This window comes from Zalophus californianus, chromosome 13, assembly GCF_009762305.2.
Source record: "Zalophus californianus isolate mZalCal1 chromosome 13, mZalCal1.pri.v2, whole genome shotgun sequence".
In the NCBI taxonomy this organism is placed as follows: domain Eukaryota; kingdom Metazoa; phylum Chordata; class Mammalia; order Carnivora; family Otariidae; genus Zalophus; species Zalophus californianus.
In genome coordinates this window covers 5,901,601-5,919,531 of record NC_045607.1, presented here as the reverse complement: position 1 = coordinate 5,919,531, position 17,931 = coordinate 5,901,601, and the positions used below count along the sequence as shown (strand labels likewise).

At 58.3% G+C, this 17,931-nt stretch overlaps 1 protein-coding gene across 1 annotated transcript in view; it reads left to right on the top strand.

Moving 5' to 3' along the window:
- The window catches only part of HMCN2 (hemicentin 2), a 150,304-nt gene that overhangs the window by 56,385 nt on the left and 75,988 nt on the right, over positions 1-17,931 (top strand). Inside the window, exons 22-26 of the mRNA XM_027616876.2 lie at positions 805-970; positions 10,511-10,638; positions 12,355-12,609; positions 13,650-13,736; positions 17,286-17,480. Of these exons, the coding sequence (XP_027472677.1) occupies positions 805-970; positions 10,511-10,638; positions 12,355-12,609; positions 13,650-13,736; positions 17,286-17,480 (831 nt within the window). The remainder of the gene's footprint in view (positions 1-804; positions 971-10,510; positions 10,639-12,354; positions 12,610-13,649; positions 13,737-17,285; positions 17,481-17,931) is intronic.

Genomic DNA, 17,931 nt, shown 5'->3' with positions numbered 1-17,931 from the left:
ATTTACACAGAGCTGGATACTCAGGAACTGCCTGGAATGAAGGAGCAAATGCATAGCCAAGTTTTTCTATATATACTTGTATAGCCAGTATTTTCACACTGCAGAAAAGTTTTTTTTCTTAAAGGGGAGATTTTTCTCTCTATTGTGCAAGGGGATGCATGAGGGCTACATGGGTCTTGATGTCCCCAGCTGGCTAGCTGAATTATTGTTGCTTAGACACCTACCCTTGCTGTCCGTGTATGAGCCCCTGGCTAGGAGCTAGGAGCTAGGAGCTATGAGCACCCCCACCCTGTGGGGGCAGGGCATAAGGAAGGAGGCGTGCAGGGTAATCTCTGTCATTAGGAGCCTTGAGCTTGATATGAGAAAGAGGTGACATGCATGAATTGTTATAAACCCCCAGTCAGGGTTTGAGAAAGCCAGAGGGACATTGTGCTTCATCTGGTGGTTGATATCCTCAGAATAACTGGGATGATCCTGGGGGAGAAGGAAGACAGAGAAGGTGAGGACAGAACTTGCTGGAATGTCCCTGGGGAACATTCCAACAAGCTAGGGGTAGCAGACATTGAAGCAGGAGGGACCATGTCAGAGTCATCAGAACCAGCTGAGCTTCCAGAGGGAGGGTGATGGTGGAGCACTGGGGAGAAGCACTGGATCTGAGGCCACCCCCAAACCTGCACTCTCCCCTGATAGCCGGGCCCACCCGCTTCTGCACATTCCAGGGTGGCAGTATGCTCTCTGGTTCCCTTTGCCCCCGTGCAGTGACTTCCTGTCTGGCTCACAGTCGCTGCGTGCTTCTACCAACAGCCGAGCCCAGGATCCGTGTGAATGGCTCACGTGATGCAGACAAGCCCCTGAGAGTCATGGCCAAGGCTGGTGACGAGGTGACCCTGGACTGTGAGGCCCAGGGCTCTCCATCCCCATTGGTCACCTGGACCAAGGACTTCCGGCCCGTGCCATCCGTCACCGACAGGTAACCCCACCCGCGTGCCCCAGGGCCTGGACATAAGCAGAGCTTGGGGTTTGAGGAAACTGGCCTCAAGGGGGCCAGTGGCCCAGCCAGTGTGTGGGACCCTGTGGACCCTCCCAGGGGGATGCGTATTCAACTTCACACATAGCGCTTCTTCTTTTTTTTTTTTTTTTTAAGATTTTATTTATTTATTTGAGAGGGAGCACAAGTGAGGGGAGGGGCAGAGGGACAAGCAGGCTCCTCGCTGAGCAGGGAGCACGACACGGGGCTCGATCCCAGGACCCTGAGATCATGACCTGAGCTGAAGGCAGACGCTTAACCGCCTGAGCCACCCAGGCGCCCCCACACATAGCACTTTGGTCCATGGGCCCCTTGAAGCCTCTCAGGGGACCTCTAAGGGAGCAGAGACCCCTCCAAGAGAAAGAGAGAGAGAGAGAGAGAGAGAGAGAGAGAGAGAGAGACCCCTCTGAAGTCACGTGTGCCCGAGCTTCGTGCACTGGCGCTGGGTGCTGTAGGCAGAAACTCCATTCATCTGCACGGCAGCCCTTCCGTCGGGACCGACTGAGGCTCACTGAGCTGCGGTGAGCTGCTCGTGGTCACCCAGCTAGAAAAGAGGTACAACACAGTTGGGACGGCGTCCTGACTGAGTCACGTTCTGTGTCCTCGCCTGCTCCGCCGCCCAGGTGTCTGGCGGCTGGGCTTTCTGACTCAGCTGCTCTCCAGCCATCAGAGAGGGAGGCTGTACCCGGCCTCCCCTGCGCCGCCCCCGGCAGGGCTGTGGGAGATGGTGGTTCCAGACAAGAAGGCCTCGAAACTCCTGGGGCCCTTGACTTTTGGGCCCAGGGCGGCGGGAGTCGGGGCAGTGGTGGGGGGAAGCTCTGGCCAGTGACATCAGTCCTGGCAAGGTCCTTGAGAAGTTCCAGACCCAGGAGGTCTCTAGCCCCCACCCCCCCTAACGCCCACACGTGCGTCTGTGCATCTCAGAACATCTGTTCGGTGAGCCCTTCCAAACCTCGAAGGCTGCACCCCTGAATGAGGCTGGGGGCCTGGGCCTGGGCTGGGTCTGGAGCGCCTCCACCCCCATGTCCTGTTGGTGTCTCATGTAACTGCATGTCTCGGGGCTGGGAGACCACGGGAGCCCCCATCTCTTCCCAGAAAGCCTGGTGCTGCTAGTGCCTCTGGTGGGTGGCGGCCGGCCGGGTGCTTGTTTATTATTTATGGCCTGTTACTGAAATGAAGAGCCACAATACCCATTTGTTCACCCCTCCTTGTTGTGATGTGTTAATAGATCAACCGGGAGCCATAAATTTGTGGGAGCTGCTTTTGCAATCCTTAGTTCTTTTCCTTCTCCCTTGCCCTCTCCACTTCTTGCTGGCTTACAAGCTTTCTCTTGAGATTTATGAGATTCTGGGAGTTTATCTAAATGAGGAGGAAAATAGGCCTGGGCGGGGGCGGGGCTGGATAAGGAGCTTAGGCCTGGAGTTCATCATACGGGACCCCGGGTCCCAGCTGGTGTCATGTTAGTCGTGGGGGCCTCAGGTGGCCACCGGCTCCTCCTGGCCCGTTTCTCCACCTGTAAAGTGGGCCTTGTTTAAATAATGCTCACGCGGTACAGCGAGGGATGCACGATGCTTACTCAGTATTTGGTCGAGTGCAGGAAAATCGCTCCCTCTGATACCACTTTTTTTTTTTTTTCCCGCTGCTATTCACAAACTAAGGCAGCATTTCTGGCTTTAAAAAAAAAAAAATCACATCTGTTATCTCATTTTATTCTTACCTGCTTTTTTAAATATACAAGCTTTAGTGAGGTACCATCCACATGTTGTCCTAGGACGGTTCTGGGTTTCGGGATATTCAGAGTTGTGCAACCATCACCACAACTACTTTTAGGACATTTCCAGCAATTTTCAGCACCCCGCCGCCCCCGCCGACCCCACACCATGCCTGCCCCTCCCCCACTCCAGCCCCTGGCAACCCCTCCTCTGCTTTCTGGTTTTGGACTTCTCTCTTCTGGATGTTTCGTAGAAATGGAATCCTATATATAACATGTGGCTTTTTGTGTCTGCTTCCTTTCATTCAACCTAATGTTTGGGAGGCTCATCCATGCTGTGCGTGGGTCAGGACTTCTTTCCATTTTGTGGCTGAGTAATACTCCCTTGCATGGTAAGACCACCTTCTGTCTATCCATCCCCCTGCTGAGGGACCTTCGGGGTGTTTCCGCTGCTGGCGGTGCTGAGTAACCTCACCAACTTTGATTGCATTTGAACTTGGTTCGCAGACTCCGGGTCCCCGCGGTTCTCTGGGCCTCACTGCGGCGCTGACAGCTTCCCTGCACAGAACGGAGCTCTGCTTTCTCACAGACACACATGCCCTTAGTCATACAACCATTCAGCCAGAAAATGAGGATTTAAAAACCCTCCTGGAAATATGCACCGAGCGGAGCGTGGCGGTGCCGGGTGGGATGGAGCTGCTGTCGGTCTGCTCCTTCTAATTGCCCTTCCTCTCATCCTTCTCTTGGGGGCGGGGGGGGGGGTCCCAAGGCTCAGCTTCCATCCAAGTGGCCATTCTGGAAGCTTGTGGACGTAGTCTCCCGAGTCGTAGGTGTTCATGGGCCTCTGGGATCCAGCACCTCATGTGCCGCGGCCCCTTCCTCTGTCCTCAGGGGTGAAAGGCCAGTGTCTGCTCCCTCCTTCCCTGGGGCCTGTCTTGACTGACCGTGGGTGACATTGGTGGTGGCGGGGGGTAGGGGGGCTCTCAGCCTTGGCTGCGGTTAGGGTCGCCAGCAGAGGTCCAGAACTGGTGCTTCTTGAGAGCTCCCTGGCAACTCTGTGGTGCGGTTAGGTTGAGAAGCACAATGTGGGTGAGTCCCTGAGGCCTCCCGCATTTCCATTCCTCCCTCATCACCTGCCAACCCTCCTGGAGGCAGCTGGGATGAGCGACACCATGCCCGGTGCACAGAAGGGAAACGGTAGCACACGGGGTGGGGAGACTGGGATCCCGACGTTCCCACTCCCGGGGCTGGGTCCTGACACGCACATACACACACACAGACATGCACAGACGTGGACATATGCAAACAGACCAGCACAGACACACAGACATGCACGCACACGGACAGACACAGACGTGCGTGCAGACACAAACGCAGACGTGAGAACATGTTGACACATATCCATCAGGCTTCTGGGCCGAGGTCTGGCAGGCCCCTGCTCTCTCTCGAGGGTCTAGAGAATATTCTGGGCTCCTCTGTCCTCTGAGTCAGTGAGTCCTAAAGGAAAGACGACTGTAGGAGCTTGAGTATCATTAAACTCGAAACCATCCACCTGCGTCCACACCCCCTTCCCATCTGTGCACGCAGATGCTTTGATAGGATCCAGCTTAGCGTACCTTCTTTTCTGCCCTTCATCACTGGTATTTTTTTCCCCATTTACCCATTTTCTTGATTCATCCTGGCCCGTGTCACTTGCTGTTCATTTAAAGGGCAAAATAACATTCCAGGGCGCTCGGCTCTCATGGTTGCTAAGCTGCTCCTCTGTTTGGGGCATGTGTTCTATTGCCAGTTCTCAGTGGTGATCAATGGGCTGTTGGAACATCTTCCCACAAATGCTTCTCCTTATCTTCTGGGTCCTTTCCTTGGGGTATCGTCCCAAAAGCAAACAACTGAGTCTGGGGGTGGGAATGGTCGTCGGGTTCTTCCTACCCTGTGCAGCTGCTGCCTGTGAAAAGTAGAGTCGTGATTCTTGGACCCGCTCTCAGCGGGGTTCACGAGCAAGCCCGTGTGCCTAGGCCCGGGCCACAGCAAAGGCTCTCGGCGAGACACCAGGCTGCGAAAGACCTGGGGTCCCATCCCAGCCTGGTCCTCAATTCACTGAGCGAACTTGAGCGAGACCCGTCCCCTCTCTGGGCCTCAGTCTTTCCGTCTGAGAAATGAAAGGGTTGGGCAGACGATGGTGGCCAGAGAACTCTTAGTGTTCTGGTCCCATGATTCAGCCCTGGGATGCTGGGGCGAGGCGGGGTTTCTAGGCAACAGTGTTTGTTTGTGGCTCCGAGGTGTGGCTGGGACAGCTGTGCATGCTCCTGGCTCGGGCTCCAGCCCCCGGGGGCAGCGGGCCAGGGTCCCACACAGGGCCAATCCAGACGCATCCGGGGGTGGGGGGGAAGCTGGCGGGGAAGGGACAGCGAGTGGAGGGAGCATCCCGAGGATAGCCCCGAGTGGAGAGTCGGGGCTGCAGCTGGGTTCTGGGGGTCCTGGAGAAAAGTGACTGCTCAGGGCCCCCCTGTTGGGGTCTTCACCTTGGTGGATGCTCACAGCTCGCACTGCTTCCTGGCCTAGCAGCTCTGAGGTGGGGTCTCATTAGCCTATGGTCAGCAGCTCTCTTTCTGGAGAACAGTCAAGTGCAATGAACTTCAGAACCAAACACTTGGAGCACCCCGGTGGTTGGGAGCATGGTCGTAGCATCCAAAGGTCAAGTCTGCGTTCTGCCCTGACCAGCTGGGTGGCCTCATCTCTGTTTTGTCTCAGTTTTGTCCTCTGCAGAAGAGGGTGCTCCTGGTAGGCTCTGTCTGCCTCGCGGGCCTGGCCAGTGGGAGTTTCGAGTGAGAGTGTGCATAGTAGGTGCTGAGATGTGTGTGGTACGCAGGAGGTGCTCGGTCGTTGACAGCCCTCTGTGTGGGACTTGCTGGGCTCTTCCTCGGACTCATGGGGATGGCACATTCTTCCGCTCTCACCTAGTTCGTGTTTGGCCCTTTTGTGGGTGTCAGGCCCCTCTTCCTAAATTCTCCAGACTGGTTTTCCCATTTGGGAAAAAAAGGAAAAAAAAGGAAACCTTGCTTCCTTGCAAGGTTCTGTGGTGTGGCCCCAGCAAGGAGATGAGGGTCAGAGCAGCCATTGGTGGGTGAGGGTGCGGGCGGCCTGGAGCCCCCGCCCCCAGTCCCAGCAGACGCGGGACCCACCCGGGCACGTGGCGGGCATAAGTGGGTGAGGACCAGCCCTCCGGTGGGTGACCGTGAGAAGTGCTGTTCGTTGGACAGCCACTGATCCTCCTCCCGAAGGCTCTGTGCTCATGCGGTGAGCTTGGAAGGGTGGCAAAGGGCCCTTTAGAAACGGGGGCAGCAGGATGAGCAAAAGGGGACACGGCCAGAGGGACTGGGTGTAGACAGGCCACGTGGACTCTGAGCAGCCCGAGGACGGGAGCATTTTCTCTACCCCTGCAGCAGCTGGCCCACCCGGAGCCCCGCGGCTCTTTGTCGAGTGAGGGAATGAATGAGCAGCTGGCTGAACTGGGCTCCACGCAGCTCAGAGCAGGGCACATGTCACGGAGGGCCTCGGGGAGGAGCTGGGGCATGTGCTGATTTGAAGAGGGTCTGGAGGGCAGGAGAGTGCCCTTGAGACCAGGTTGGGGGAACACAGTGTGAGTGAAGGTGGGGAAGGGAGTGGGTGTGCGTGGACAGCTGGGATTTGCCATCGCGTGTTTATTGAGCACCTACTGTGGGCCCGGGCCTTCGTTAAGGGCTGGGGACAGGGCCGGACCCTGGCCCCTCCACTTACGGAAGCATCAATATCAACAGGTGATCACAAGTGTGATAAATGTCATAATGGCTCCGGGATCTTGTAACCAGATGCAGGGCGTCACCCGGGGCAGTAGTGGTGGCTTCCCCGAGCCACAGAGGATGAGAGGGAGCTGGACAGGTGACCCCGAGGGAGGCTGTCACCCAGGTATGTGCTGGGAATGAGGCTGACGGTGTAGCCCAGCTCTGGGCTTGATTCTGAGCACTTTCTATCAGGTGCCCTTTGGTCTCTCTGGGCAAGTAGGTGCCCCCTTGGAGCTCCAAGAACCAGGGGGGCACTAGGGACTAGGCAGGGTAGTTGGGCCCCTCTCAGATCCAACCCCCGATCCGCGTGTCTGTGTGAACCTTGCAGCTATAGCCAACAGTGACGACTCGGGCCCAGCGCGTGTCGTAAACAGGAAATTCCCCTGTTCTCATCTGGGGGCTTTGGGGAGCCATCTGGCTGCTCCCACCACGACGGAGGGGCTGCTGCTGATCACGCCGCACACATGTAGTGGCGGTGTTCTCCCCACTTTCTCCCACCTCTCCCCGGCCCCCACCCCTGGGCTGCAGCTGCCAGACCTGCGGAGCCTCTGAGAAAGGAGAAGGAGAGCTGGCTCACAAGCCGGGGAGGGGGAAGCCTGGGGCAGGGGGTGAGAAGGAGAGGCAGCTGTGGGAATCCATGGGCTGTACCTACCAGCCTTGAGGCCTTCCTAGAGGAGGTGATGTCTAAGTATTGAAGGTTGAGCAGCTGTAATCTGGGGGAGCAGGAGGTGGAGGAATGCCTCAGGTAGAAAGAACAGCTTGTGCAAAGGGGTGGAGGTGAGATGAACCTGGTCCCTCTAGAAAGAACAGTGGTCCAGCAGGGGTAGGGGTGGGGGGCTGCTCCGTGTGGGACCACACAGGCCAGGGCACTGTGCTTGGGTTTGGGGCAGCAAGCAGTGGGCAGCCACAGAGGGCTTTAAAGAAAGGCGGTGATATGGCCGTTTTGTCAGTGACAGCAGACTCAGGCTGCATGGGGCAGGCACTGTGTCCTTTGGCCTCTGCTAGGCCTCAGCTTGTCCATCTGTAAGATGGATTTTCCCTGCATTCCATTTTTCCTTTGTGATAAAGCAAGCAGTGTCCCCTTTCTGGGAAATGACCTGGGGCTGGTCCTAAGAAAGACAAGCTGCCTACCTTCACTGTGGGGAATTTTCCACTTTGGGAAATTTCTTTTATTCTCTTTTTCCAGAAGCTCCTACTTCCTGTCCTTTAAAGGTCTTGTTGAGGGGGAGAGAGAGAGCAAGGGGCTCTGTGGTCTCCAAAGTTCTCGGAACTAGAAGGCAACTTCTGAGTAAAGAAATCCAGAGCTGCCTCTTCAGATATGAAGAAATCAGGGTTCAGAGACATCGCCTGACTGCCTGAGGTTGCACAGCATATCTGCAGTAGGACCAGCCCTCGGATCCTGAACTCCGGTCCCCACCCTAGACCTCTTTCCCCTGAGCCATGCTGCCCCCATTTTGCCAGCCGAGATTTGCAGCGAGGCCCTGGGAGGGAGGGAACCATGTCCCTGCTCCCAGTGTGACCGAGTGTATGTTCCAGCCTCAAAATGATTTGGTCCTTCTTTGGTGGTTGTCAACATTATTTAATTAAAAAAAAAGACTGTAGATAAGATAAACCAAGCCGGAGAAGTCATGCCATGTGGGAGAAGCATTCCCCTGTCACTGGGACGAATCGGGATCTAGGTGGTGGTTTTCCTCCCTTTTGAAAGATTAAGCGGCCAGCTCAGGGCAGCCCAGCTGATTGAAGACAGGCGACGAGAACGCAGACGCTGTGAATCACGGTCGCACTAACAGTGGGGCTTGTTGGCTGAGCACATAGGCTGCATGTCTCTTCGTGCTCACCAGCTCCTGTGACGCCAGATGAGAACACCGAGTCTTAGGGAGACGGAGTCCTTGACCCCAGGTCAGCCTGAAAGAAGCAGACAGGTGGTTCACGCAGGGCCACTTGCCGTCAAAGCCTTGCTCCTGTGTGCTCAGCCATGCTGCTCCCCAGGGTAGGGGCATTTCCTTATGTCCCTGGGCGGTGGTCCCTTGACCACCTATGTTGGAGCCACCTAGGGTCTTGGTAAAACCCCCATTCCTCCCCCAGCCCCCCATCAGAGTCTCAGGGTGGGGCTGGGAATCTGCACATTTCACATGAAGCCAGGAGATCCTGGTGAGAAGCTGAGCCCTACAAGGCACTGGGAGGCGGTCCGTGCTGATGAGAGCTAATGGTGTATGAGCCCTGGCCCAGGAGTCCTGCTCCCATGCCGGCAGGACACAGATCTGTATGTACAGAGCTCTGGTGGTGCAAGAAAGAGAGAGAGAGAGAAGGGAGGGAGGAAAGGAGGGAAGGAAAAAAATCTAAATATTTAAATGTCCACCAAAAAGGAACAAGCTCATGAATTGAGCTCTGATCATGCAAGGGAATACTATACAGCAGTGAAAAGTGAATGAATCAGCCCTACACACATACCCGTCAAGCCAGTTATATGTTTTAAACAGTGCAAAACTGTATCGCATATTGTTTGCGCATGCACTGTCGTCACCATGGTAACAGCTGTCCTTTGCTGAGTACCTTTCTGTTCTGGGCACCGTGCTGTGCATTAGGCCATTCTGTTCTTCCGATGACCCTATGAGGGATAAGCGCTACTGTTGTCTCTAGTTTCCAGAACGAGACAGCAGAGGCACAGAGAAGTTAAATGTCTAGATCAACCTCCCACAGCAAGCATGTGGCCAAACAAGGTTGGACCCCGGTGGTCCGACCCAGTGCCTGGGCTCTGAGGCTACCCCCCAGCATGTCACTTAGAGCTGTCCTCAGAGAACTTGCGCCAAGTGCCTGCTGGATGCTCTGTAGGAGGGGGCTGCTGAGCCGGGGGGTTATTACCCCATCTTACAGATGGGGAGACAGAGGCCCGGTAGGGCCAAAGCAGTAGCCTGAGGTTGCCTAGAGAGTCCGTTGCCGGCGACGTTGACCTGTTTGAGAAGCGCATGCCCAGCACTTTGCTCACAGCTGCCTGGGAGAGGGGGACTGTTGTCACCTCCATATGGCAGAGGAGGAAACCTGTGGGTCTCTAGAGCCCAGCTATATACTGGGAGCACAGGCTGGGGAGCTGTTCTTTGGGGTCCCCCACCCCCGTGCTGGCTGCTTGCAGTTGGGACCAGCTGGGGCCGGTGGTTGCAGCTGCCCTCCTCGATTTATGGGGACAGGGGCTTCACGGAGCCAACACATATGGGCCGGTGACATCATGTCTGCATGGGCCCCTTGGGGTCCAGCCCATCTGCAGCAGTCTGGCTGGGGGTCCCCGATCTCTTTGGGATGGGGGCCAGGTGACTTTAGCAAGGTGGGCCAGATGGGGGAGGGCAATGATGGGCAGCCTCCACGGCTTCCTCCGGAGGGCCCAGCACAGTGCTGGGCAACAGAGCACCAGACGGCACCAGATTCCGAGTCTGGCCGGCCCTGGCACTTAGCTACGGAGGGCCTTTGGGCTGGCAGCTTCTCCCTGGAAGCCGTGGGAAGGGCCAGCAAAGGGGGGACTCATCCCCTGCCTGAGGGTAGGGCGTGCAGTAGAGGAAGGGGGGGTTACTGGTGACCCTGTGCCAGGCCCTGGGCTGAGCCCACGTGGAATCCGCTCACCAGCCCCAGATATGGGCCTTCTTAGTATGCCCATTTTGCAGATAAGGAAATGGAGGCCCCAAGAGGGGAAGGGACTTGTTTTACCCAGCGAGGAAGAGTTCAGAGTATGGACCTGACCCCAAGCCGTGAATTCCTAGTCCAGTGCTCTTTATGTCTTAGACCAGTTGGGGTGAGTCCTGGCCCTGGCCTGGAAGTGGGGGTGGGGCAGGGGGAGGACCGAAGGGTGGGTGGGTGGTAGACACAGCCTCAGTCCTGGCAGGCTTCCTGGAGGAGGTGGTTGGTTCAAGTTGGGTCTTGAACCACTGGTTGTGGTCTCACCAGTGCCCCTCATTCCTGCAGGCATCGCCTCCTCCCATCAGGCTCCCTGCGTCTGGCCCAGGCCCAGGTCGGTGACAGTGGCCTCTACAGATGCACAGCCAGTAACCCTGCCGGGTCATCCTCTCGGCGCTTCGTCCTCCAGGTGCAAGGTAGGCCTGTGCTGGTGGCCTGGGTCTCGCCCACGGCCCTGCCCTTCCCTCTGTCTTTCTCGGGCCTTCTTCATGCCCTTTCCCCTCTGCAGCTGGGCTCTGTCACCTCTTCATGGGGGCCCTCCAGTGCTTTCTCCCCTCCCCTCTGCATCCTGCCTTCCTCCAGCCCTGTCTCTTCTCACTCCCTTTCTCCTGTACCCTTGGTTGGGATGCCCTGAGAACAGAGGGCAAGGCCCAGGGAAGGCCTAGGGCGGTAGGAGCTTAGAAGTCAGGAGGTGGACCCATGAAGGGGTTGTGATTCCTGGCCCGGCTGGGGCCCCAGGAGCGGACATTCCCCTGGGCGTCCAGGTCCCATCCACAGAAGCCAGCCGTGGAGTCACTCCACCAAAAAGGCAGGGAGCTTGTCATCTCCAAAAGCCCCAGGGAATTACTGAAGACAGGGGTCAGCTGACTCAGGCCCCCTCGGACCCCATCTGACCCATTTCCTGTTTTCATATGGCCCACCAGTGAAGAGCGGTGTCCACATTCTTAAATGATTGGGGGGAAAAAGCCCAAATAATATTTTGTGACATGTGAAAATTACATGAGATTCAGATTTCGGTGTCCATAAAACCAGCTTTCTTGGGGCACGGCCTCACACGCTCATTTACGTGTGGTCTGTGGCTGCCTTTGTGCCATGGTGGCAAGTCGAGTAGCTGAGAGACAGACCATCTGGCCCGTGAAGCCTGAAAGATTTACTCTCTTGCCCTTTATGGAAAAAGCGGCCCCTGTTGTAAGCTAGCAACCCATTTCCCAGGTGGACAGGCTGAAGCTCAGAGAGGGAGGGGGCTCAAAGGGTTGCTCTGGATTTGCATGAGCGTCTGAGAGACGCGGCAGTGGGGGGGCCGGGTGACGAGTAGGACCTCAGAGTTGTTGGGAGGACTGGATTTGAATCCTGCCTCTACCACGGACCGGCTGTGTGACCTTGGCCAGCCGCCTAGCCTCTCTGAGCCTTGGTTTCCTCCTCCGTGAAGCAGGGGCCACAGTAATGCCCCATCCCATGGTTGTCAGAAGGGGTTGCTCAGCACAGGGAAGGCTGCTATTGTTTTTGGCTGGCGTGGGGGCGGGGGGGACATGTACACCCTCCTGCTCGTGGATATCGAGGCCCTGGGGGGGGCCGCGTCTGACAGCCAGGCAGGCTCCAGCTCCTATCAGCTGAGGGAGTGGGTGACTCTGGTCAGTCACATAATCCTTCTGAGCCTCAGTTTCTTCATCTGCAAAATGGGCGTGGTATCACCTGCCTGTAGGAAAGACTAAATGCGATGGAGGAGATGTAAATGTGGTAGAAATGAACACCTACGTCTGCCCCAGCACAGGGGTGGGAGGGTGTGGGGGCGGGGGGGTGAGGGGCAGAGAGGGCCCCGGGGGGCGGATGGGGGAGGTGGCGGTGGGGAGAAAGCAGCCAAGCACGGAAGAGCGGTTTTGTGATGAGAGCACGTGTGTTCAGGTGAAAGGTCAGATTCTGTTCACTTTGGGGGGGGGGGTCCACATGGGGTGTCCTGCTGTCCTTTCCTGACAGAATGAGGAATGGTCAGCCTTAGGCTACCCCCCATGGTGATTTCTGCTGGTTGGTGATATCCAGAAGGGAGGGCAGGCGGGCCCTCTCGGGGGGGTCTGGGCTCTGCGACCCCCACCTGGGGCCCCACGACCTGATGCCCCTCCCCGGGGCCCTATCAGTGCCCCCTCAGGTGCAGCCGGGCCCGCGCGTCCTGAAGGTGCTGGTGGGAGAGATTCTGGACCTGAACTGTGTGGCCGAGGGCAGCCCAGAGCCTCGGCTGAACTGGTCCAAGGACGGGGTGGCCCTGCAGGGTGTGGGGCCTGAGGGCTCTGTCCACTTCTCCGCCATCCAAACCTCTGACTCCGGGCTGTACCGCTGTGAGGCCTTCAACAGTGCCGGCATGGATGCCTGGGAGCTGGAGCTCTGGGTGCTGGGTGAGTCTCCCCTGAACCCCGGAACTCACCGCTCCCTACCTCCCCCAACAGCAGCCTGGGCTTCTGAGATGCGTGACCCCTACCTCCCAGCCTCCGGTCCCCTGAGGCCATGGGGCTGTCCCGCGTGAGGGAGCCTCATGGGTACCCTGTCCTCTCTCATGGACAGAAGGTGCCACGGGGTCGTGATCAAAGAGCAGGTGCACAGGCCGAGGTTCAGCTTCTTCCACTTTCCAGCTGAACCACTGTAGGCCAGTTATTTTCACTCTCTGACCCTTGGTTTTCTCCCTTGGAAAATGGGCCCAATAATACATGAGGAGTCAGTGACAGAATGTGTGAAGTGCTTGGTGCCCCGAGAGGTCTGGATCAGTGGTGCCTCATTTGCACTATTATGAACTTGGTTTTAAAGATTTTATTTATGGGGCGCCAGGGTGGCTCAGTCAGTGAAGCATCTGCCTTCGGCTTAGGTCCTGATCTCAGGGTCCTGGGCTCGAGCCCCGGTGGGGCAGGCTCCCGGCTCAATAGAGAGCCTGCTTCTCCCTCTGCCTGCCACTCCCCCTGATTGTGCGTGCATGCTCACTCTCTCGCTCTCTCATAAATAAAGTCTTGTAAAAAATAAATAGAGATGTTATTTCTTTAAGAGAGGGAGGCGGGAGGAACAGAGGGAGAGCAGACTCCGTGCTGAGCGCAGAGCCCGATGCAGGGCTCGATCCCACAATCCTGAGATCACCACCTCCGTCGGGATCAAGAGTCCGACACCCCACCGACTGAGTCACGCAGGTGCCCCGCACTCTTTTGCAATGAAAACAAACCTGGGAAGCTGCAGCTGGAGGGGAATGCAGGCCAGGACAATGCCAGGCTCCACCTTCCAAGTCCCCTGGGAGCCTTGTATGGCCCTGGTGGCTTCTCTGTTGGCCACCCAGTGGGAGGCGGGTCCGCACCAGTGGCCCCGAGGCTGAGGGCCTTATGCCCGGCTGGGTTGTGGATGGGACGCCCTCTCCACTGGCCCTGGGGGTAAGTAGGGCCACGCAATCTCTCCCCAGAGCCGCCGCACTGGGAGGCCGATGAGACCAGCGGCCTGCTGGAGAGAGTGATGGGAGAGAACGCGAGCCTGCCGTGCCCGGCCAGAGGTGATGCTGGGCCCAGGGTGGGTTGGGCTGGGAAGGGGCACCCCTTACATGTCAGTGCCCTGGGTCACACCCTGTGGGCTATGCCCATGGGTTATGGAGGGTTAGGGGGTCCTCACTCTCAGCCAGGCCATGCCAGGCATTTCATCCTATTGACAACCCTGTAGGGTGGGTATTAGCATTCACTTTTTTTTCCTTGGGGCAGTCTGGGCCCAGAGGGGTTTAACAAGCAAGTTGTCAGAGGTCACACAGCCAGGAGGTGACTCACAATGTGTGGTGCGGTTTGACGCGGGTCCCGAGTGCCCCTTAAGCCCCAGCCTCTCCGGGGAACATGACAGCTGAGTGAGGACGGCCTGAGGATCCTGGGATTGGGGCTCAGAGACCCCGCCACTCCTCAAGCCCACCCCAGACTTTGCAGCAGAGGATGGATTCACGTGGTCCTAGGCAGACTAGCCCTTTGGGGGCCCCCTTGGGGGCAGCAGCACAGTGTGGGGCCAAGATAGCCACCTCTGTGGTCAGCTGCCCAGTGCTGAACCCTGCTGTGGCCCCTGCAGGTCAGGTACCGTTGGGGCAGTGTCTACCTTCTGCCGGAGCCTCCGTTTTTTCATCTGCACAGTGGGGTCATTCCAGACCCTCCATGCAGGACGGCTGGGAGGACTCAGGGGGACAGCAGGAATTTCGGGTCCCAGCACCATGCCCGGCACACCATAGAGGCTCAGGGAAATGTGCTGAATGGGCGTCTGGCCTGAGGAACAGCTGGCAGCTTACAAAAAGTCTGGAAGGAGCTGGTTCTAGTCTCCGCTGCCCTTCTCCTGCCAGGAGCCCAGGAAAGTCCCTGGAACAGGCCTGAGGGAGGGGCAGGTAGGAGGCCGGCACTGGGTGGGAGCTCGGAAAACCTCCCGGGCTCCTTTGGGACACCCACCCACCTGGAGGGCCGAGCACCCACCCTCAGCCAGGGCGCCACCTTGTGCCTGTCTCTGGTAACAGCAAGCAGCCGTTATGCAGTCCTGGGAGGTGGGAGGGGGCACCCAGCCAGTGGCCTGCCTGCCCTGGGTGCCCCTCATCATCTCTGGTCAGCCAGGGGCCTGTCCTCTGGGCCAGACTTCGGCTGAATCAGCATAACCCAAACCCCCTCTGATAAACTGCACCTGCCCCCCCCAGGCTGCCCTTGGCCTTCTCCCTTTCAAGCAGGTAGCTGCCTGGTGGGCAGTGTTGGGCGCTGGCATTCACCTGCCGTGTGACCTTGGGCTCGGAGGGCTAAGGAGAAAGTGCCGAGCCCAGTGCCTGGAATGCGGGAGCCCTGGTACCTGCGGTGGGTGACACCACCCACCTGTTCCTTGTGGGGTGGGATGGGGAGACCAGGAGGCTGGCCGCTGCCTTGCCGGTGATTTGGGGCACATCACTGCTCCTCTCTTGGCCCCTGTGATAGGAGTGGGGAGGTGAAGTGAGTGATTTTCACCCACAGTTTTGAGTCCCCTGGAATCGAACCTGGGCAGAGCTGCAGGGCAGTTCTGTGATTAGAGCTCATCGAGGGGTTAGATGTTCTGCATTTTTGGAAGAAGTTCCAGGGTTCAAAACTCAATGTCCCTCCAGGTCGGCAGCTCTGAAGTCCTGGTCCCTGGCATAGTGGGAGGATGGCAGGAGGGTGGACCTCTCTGGGAAAGCTGAGGAGCTAGGAGGAGCATTGTGTGTCGTGGAGTGTGTGTGTGTCTGCGCATGTGGTGTGTGGTATATACGTGTATGTGTGGGGCATGGCATTCATGTGTGTGGTATGTGAGGGTGTGTGTGTGTGTGTGTGTGTGTGTGTGTGTGTGTGTGTGGTGTGTATGTGTATGTGCTGGTGTGGTGTGTGTGGTGTGTATGTATGTATATATGTTGTGGTTTGTGTAGTGTATGTGTGTGGAATGTGAGTCTGGGTGGTGTGTATTTGTGTGTGTGTGTATGTGTTGGTGTGGTGCTTGTGTTGTGTGTGTGGGATGTGTGTCCGGGGGGGTGTGTATTTGGTACCATGTATGTGCATATGTTGTGGTACGTGTGGTCTAGGGGGTATAGTGTGTGCGCGTGGCATGGTGTTTGTGTGTGGCATGTGGTGTGTATTTGTGTGTGTGTTGTGGTGTGTGTGGTGTGTGTGTGGGATGTGTGTCCGGGGGATGTGTATTTGGTACCATGTATGTGCATATGTCGTGTACGTGTGGTCTGGGGGGTATAGTGTGTGTGTGTGTGTGTGTGTGTGTGTGTGTGGCATGCGGGTGCACAGTGGGGAACAAGTCCCTGGCCGTGGGGCGCTCCAGCAGGCTCGCGGGCAGGCACAGAGCGTGAGAGCGCAGCGTGTGGGTGGGCGACGACCCTCCTCGCCGTCTCGGCGGCAGGCAGAGTCCCAGAACTGAAGGTGGAGCGCTCAGTGCAGGGCGAGTGGGCCGGGGACCCTCCAGAAGGCACCTGGGACACCTTGGGTGGGCCACGTCCTCCCTTCCTGCCCGGGGCTGAGGATAAAGGAGCGAGCGAGACCGGGAGAGAGAGAGAGAGGCGTTGCGTTCGCCCACATGGATTCGCCCGCACTGTGGGTCCCGTTGACCACCGTTGGCCGTGAGGGAGGGGGGTGACCGAGGCGTGCGGGTGCTGTCCTCGGAGTTTGAGGAGTGCCCCCATCCTACGTGGCACGCTTTTGTCCTGACGTTGTCCAGCAGGTCAGCAGGGCGGGGGGGGGGACGCGTGTGACCCCAGCTCTGCTGTGACCACTGGGCGTGTGTGGCGCTCAGGAGGCCGGGTCATGCCCGCAGCCCCGATCTGAGGAACCCCCGTGTGCCCGGCCCCAGGGGGGCAGCCGTGTATTCCATATCCTCTGTGTGCCGGGCCACGTGAGCCAACAGCCTGGTGGCAGAGATGGACCTTGGGCAATCCAGTGTGAGTAGTGTCCAAGAAGGGAGTCCAGGGCAATTGTGGAGTCGCGGTGGGCCTGGGAGGGGGGGCAGCAGTGCCAGGCCCCGTGCCGGTGGAGGGAACAGCAGCCCAGCTGAGCCCGAGCCTCCCCTTTCGCGCACAGACCGGGTGCTGAGCGCTGCAGGCTCGCTCTCTCATTTAGTGCTCCCTATGTGCCGAGCCCTGGGCTCGCAGCTGGCGGGGGGGTGGGGGGCAGCAGGGAATCAGAGCAAAGACCCTGGCCCTTGCGGGGGGAGACGGGCGGTAGACAGAAGAAATCTAAGTAAGCCATCCTGTGCGCGGTAGAAAGTTGGGGGTGACCGGCAGAAAGGAGCGCAGGGTAGCTAACAGGGCCAGGAGTACGATCCCTTTGAGAAGGGAACCGGGAAGAGGGCTCTGGCCCCTTGCCTGTTACCCTCAGGGCGCTGAGAGACCGGTGGCCCTGCAGCACTGGCTGGGAGGCAAGTGGGCGTGTGGGCGCCTGCAGCTTGGAGGGAACTGCTCCTGTCAGCCTAGGGGGCTGCGTGGAATCACTGCTGGAGCGTCGGCGACATTTGCACAAGGTGGGGAATGTGGGCGCAGAGGGGAAGGAGGACAGAGTGCTCGTGCTGATGACTCCATGCGCCCTGCCAGGGACGCCCAAGCCACAGGTCACGTGGCGGAAGGGCCCATCCTCGGAGCCCCTGCGTGGCCGGCCGGGCCTGGAGGTGCTGGATGAAGGCTCCCTGTTTCTGGCCTCAGTTTCTCCCACTGACAGCGGAGACTATGAGTGCCAGGCCACCAATGAGGCAGGCTCCACGTCCAGGAGAGCCAAGCTGGTGGTCTATGGTAAGCAGGGACCCCGGGGTGGGGGATGACTTGTACACACCTCCCAGTGGCACCCCAGGATGCCCAGGTGTGGTGGCGCCAGCTCCCCAGGGCCCGAGAGCTCACACTGGGGCAGGCTGCGAGCCGCCCTGGCCGGCTATATAATGACTTGCCTGGGAAGTTACAAAGATATACCCAGGCCCCACCTTCAGGGATTACGACTCACCGGTCCTTTCCAGGTGACCATGACAACGGGTGTAAGTAGAACCAGGTGGATCTGGGGGCTCCGGCATCTTGCAAAGCTGAATGTCAGAGAAAGTGGCATGGTGCCCAGGGACAGCGGGGGTGTGTGGGTCCCGGGGTGGGTTCTGTGGCGTTCCCAGGTCCACATGGCTCCTGGTGGCCAGGTCAGGGACTGGGGTGGGCATCCTGGGACCCCAGAATCTGGGGAAGGGCAGGAGTTGGGACTGCT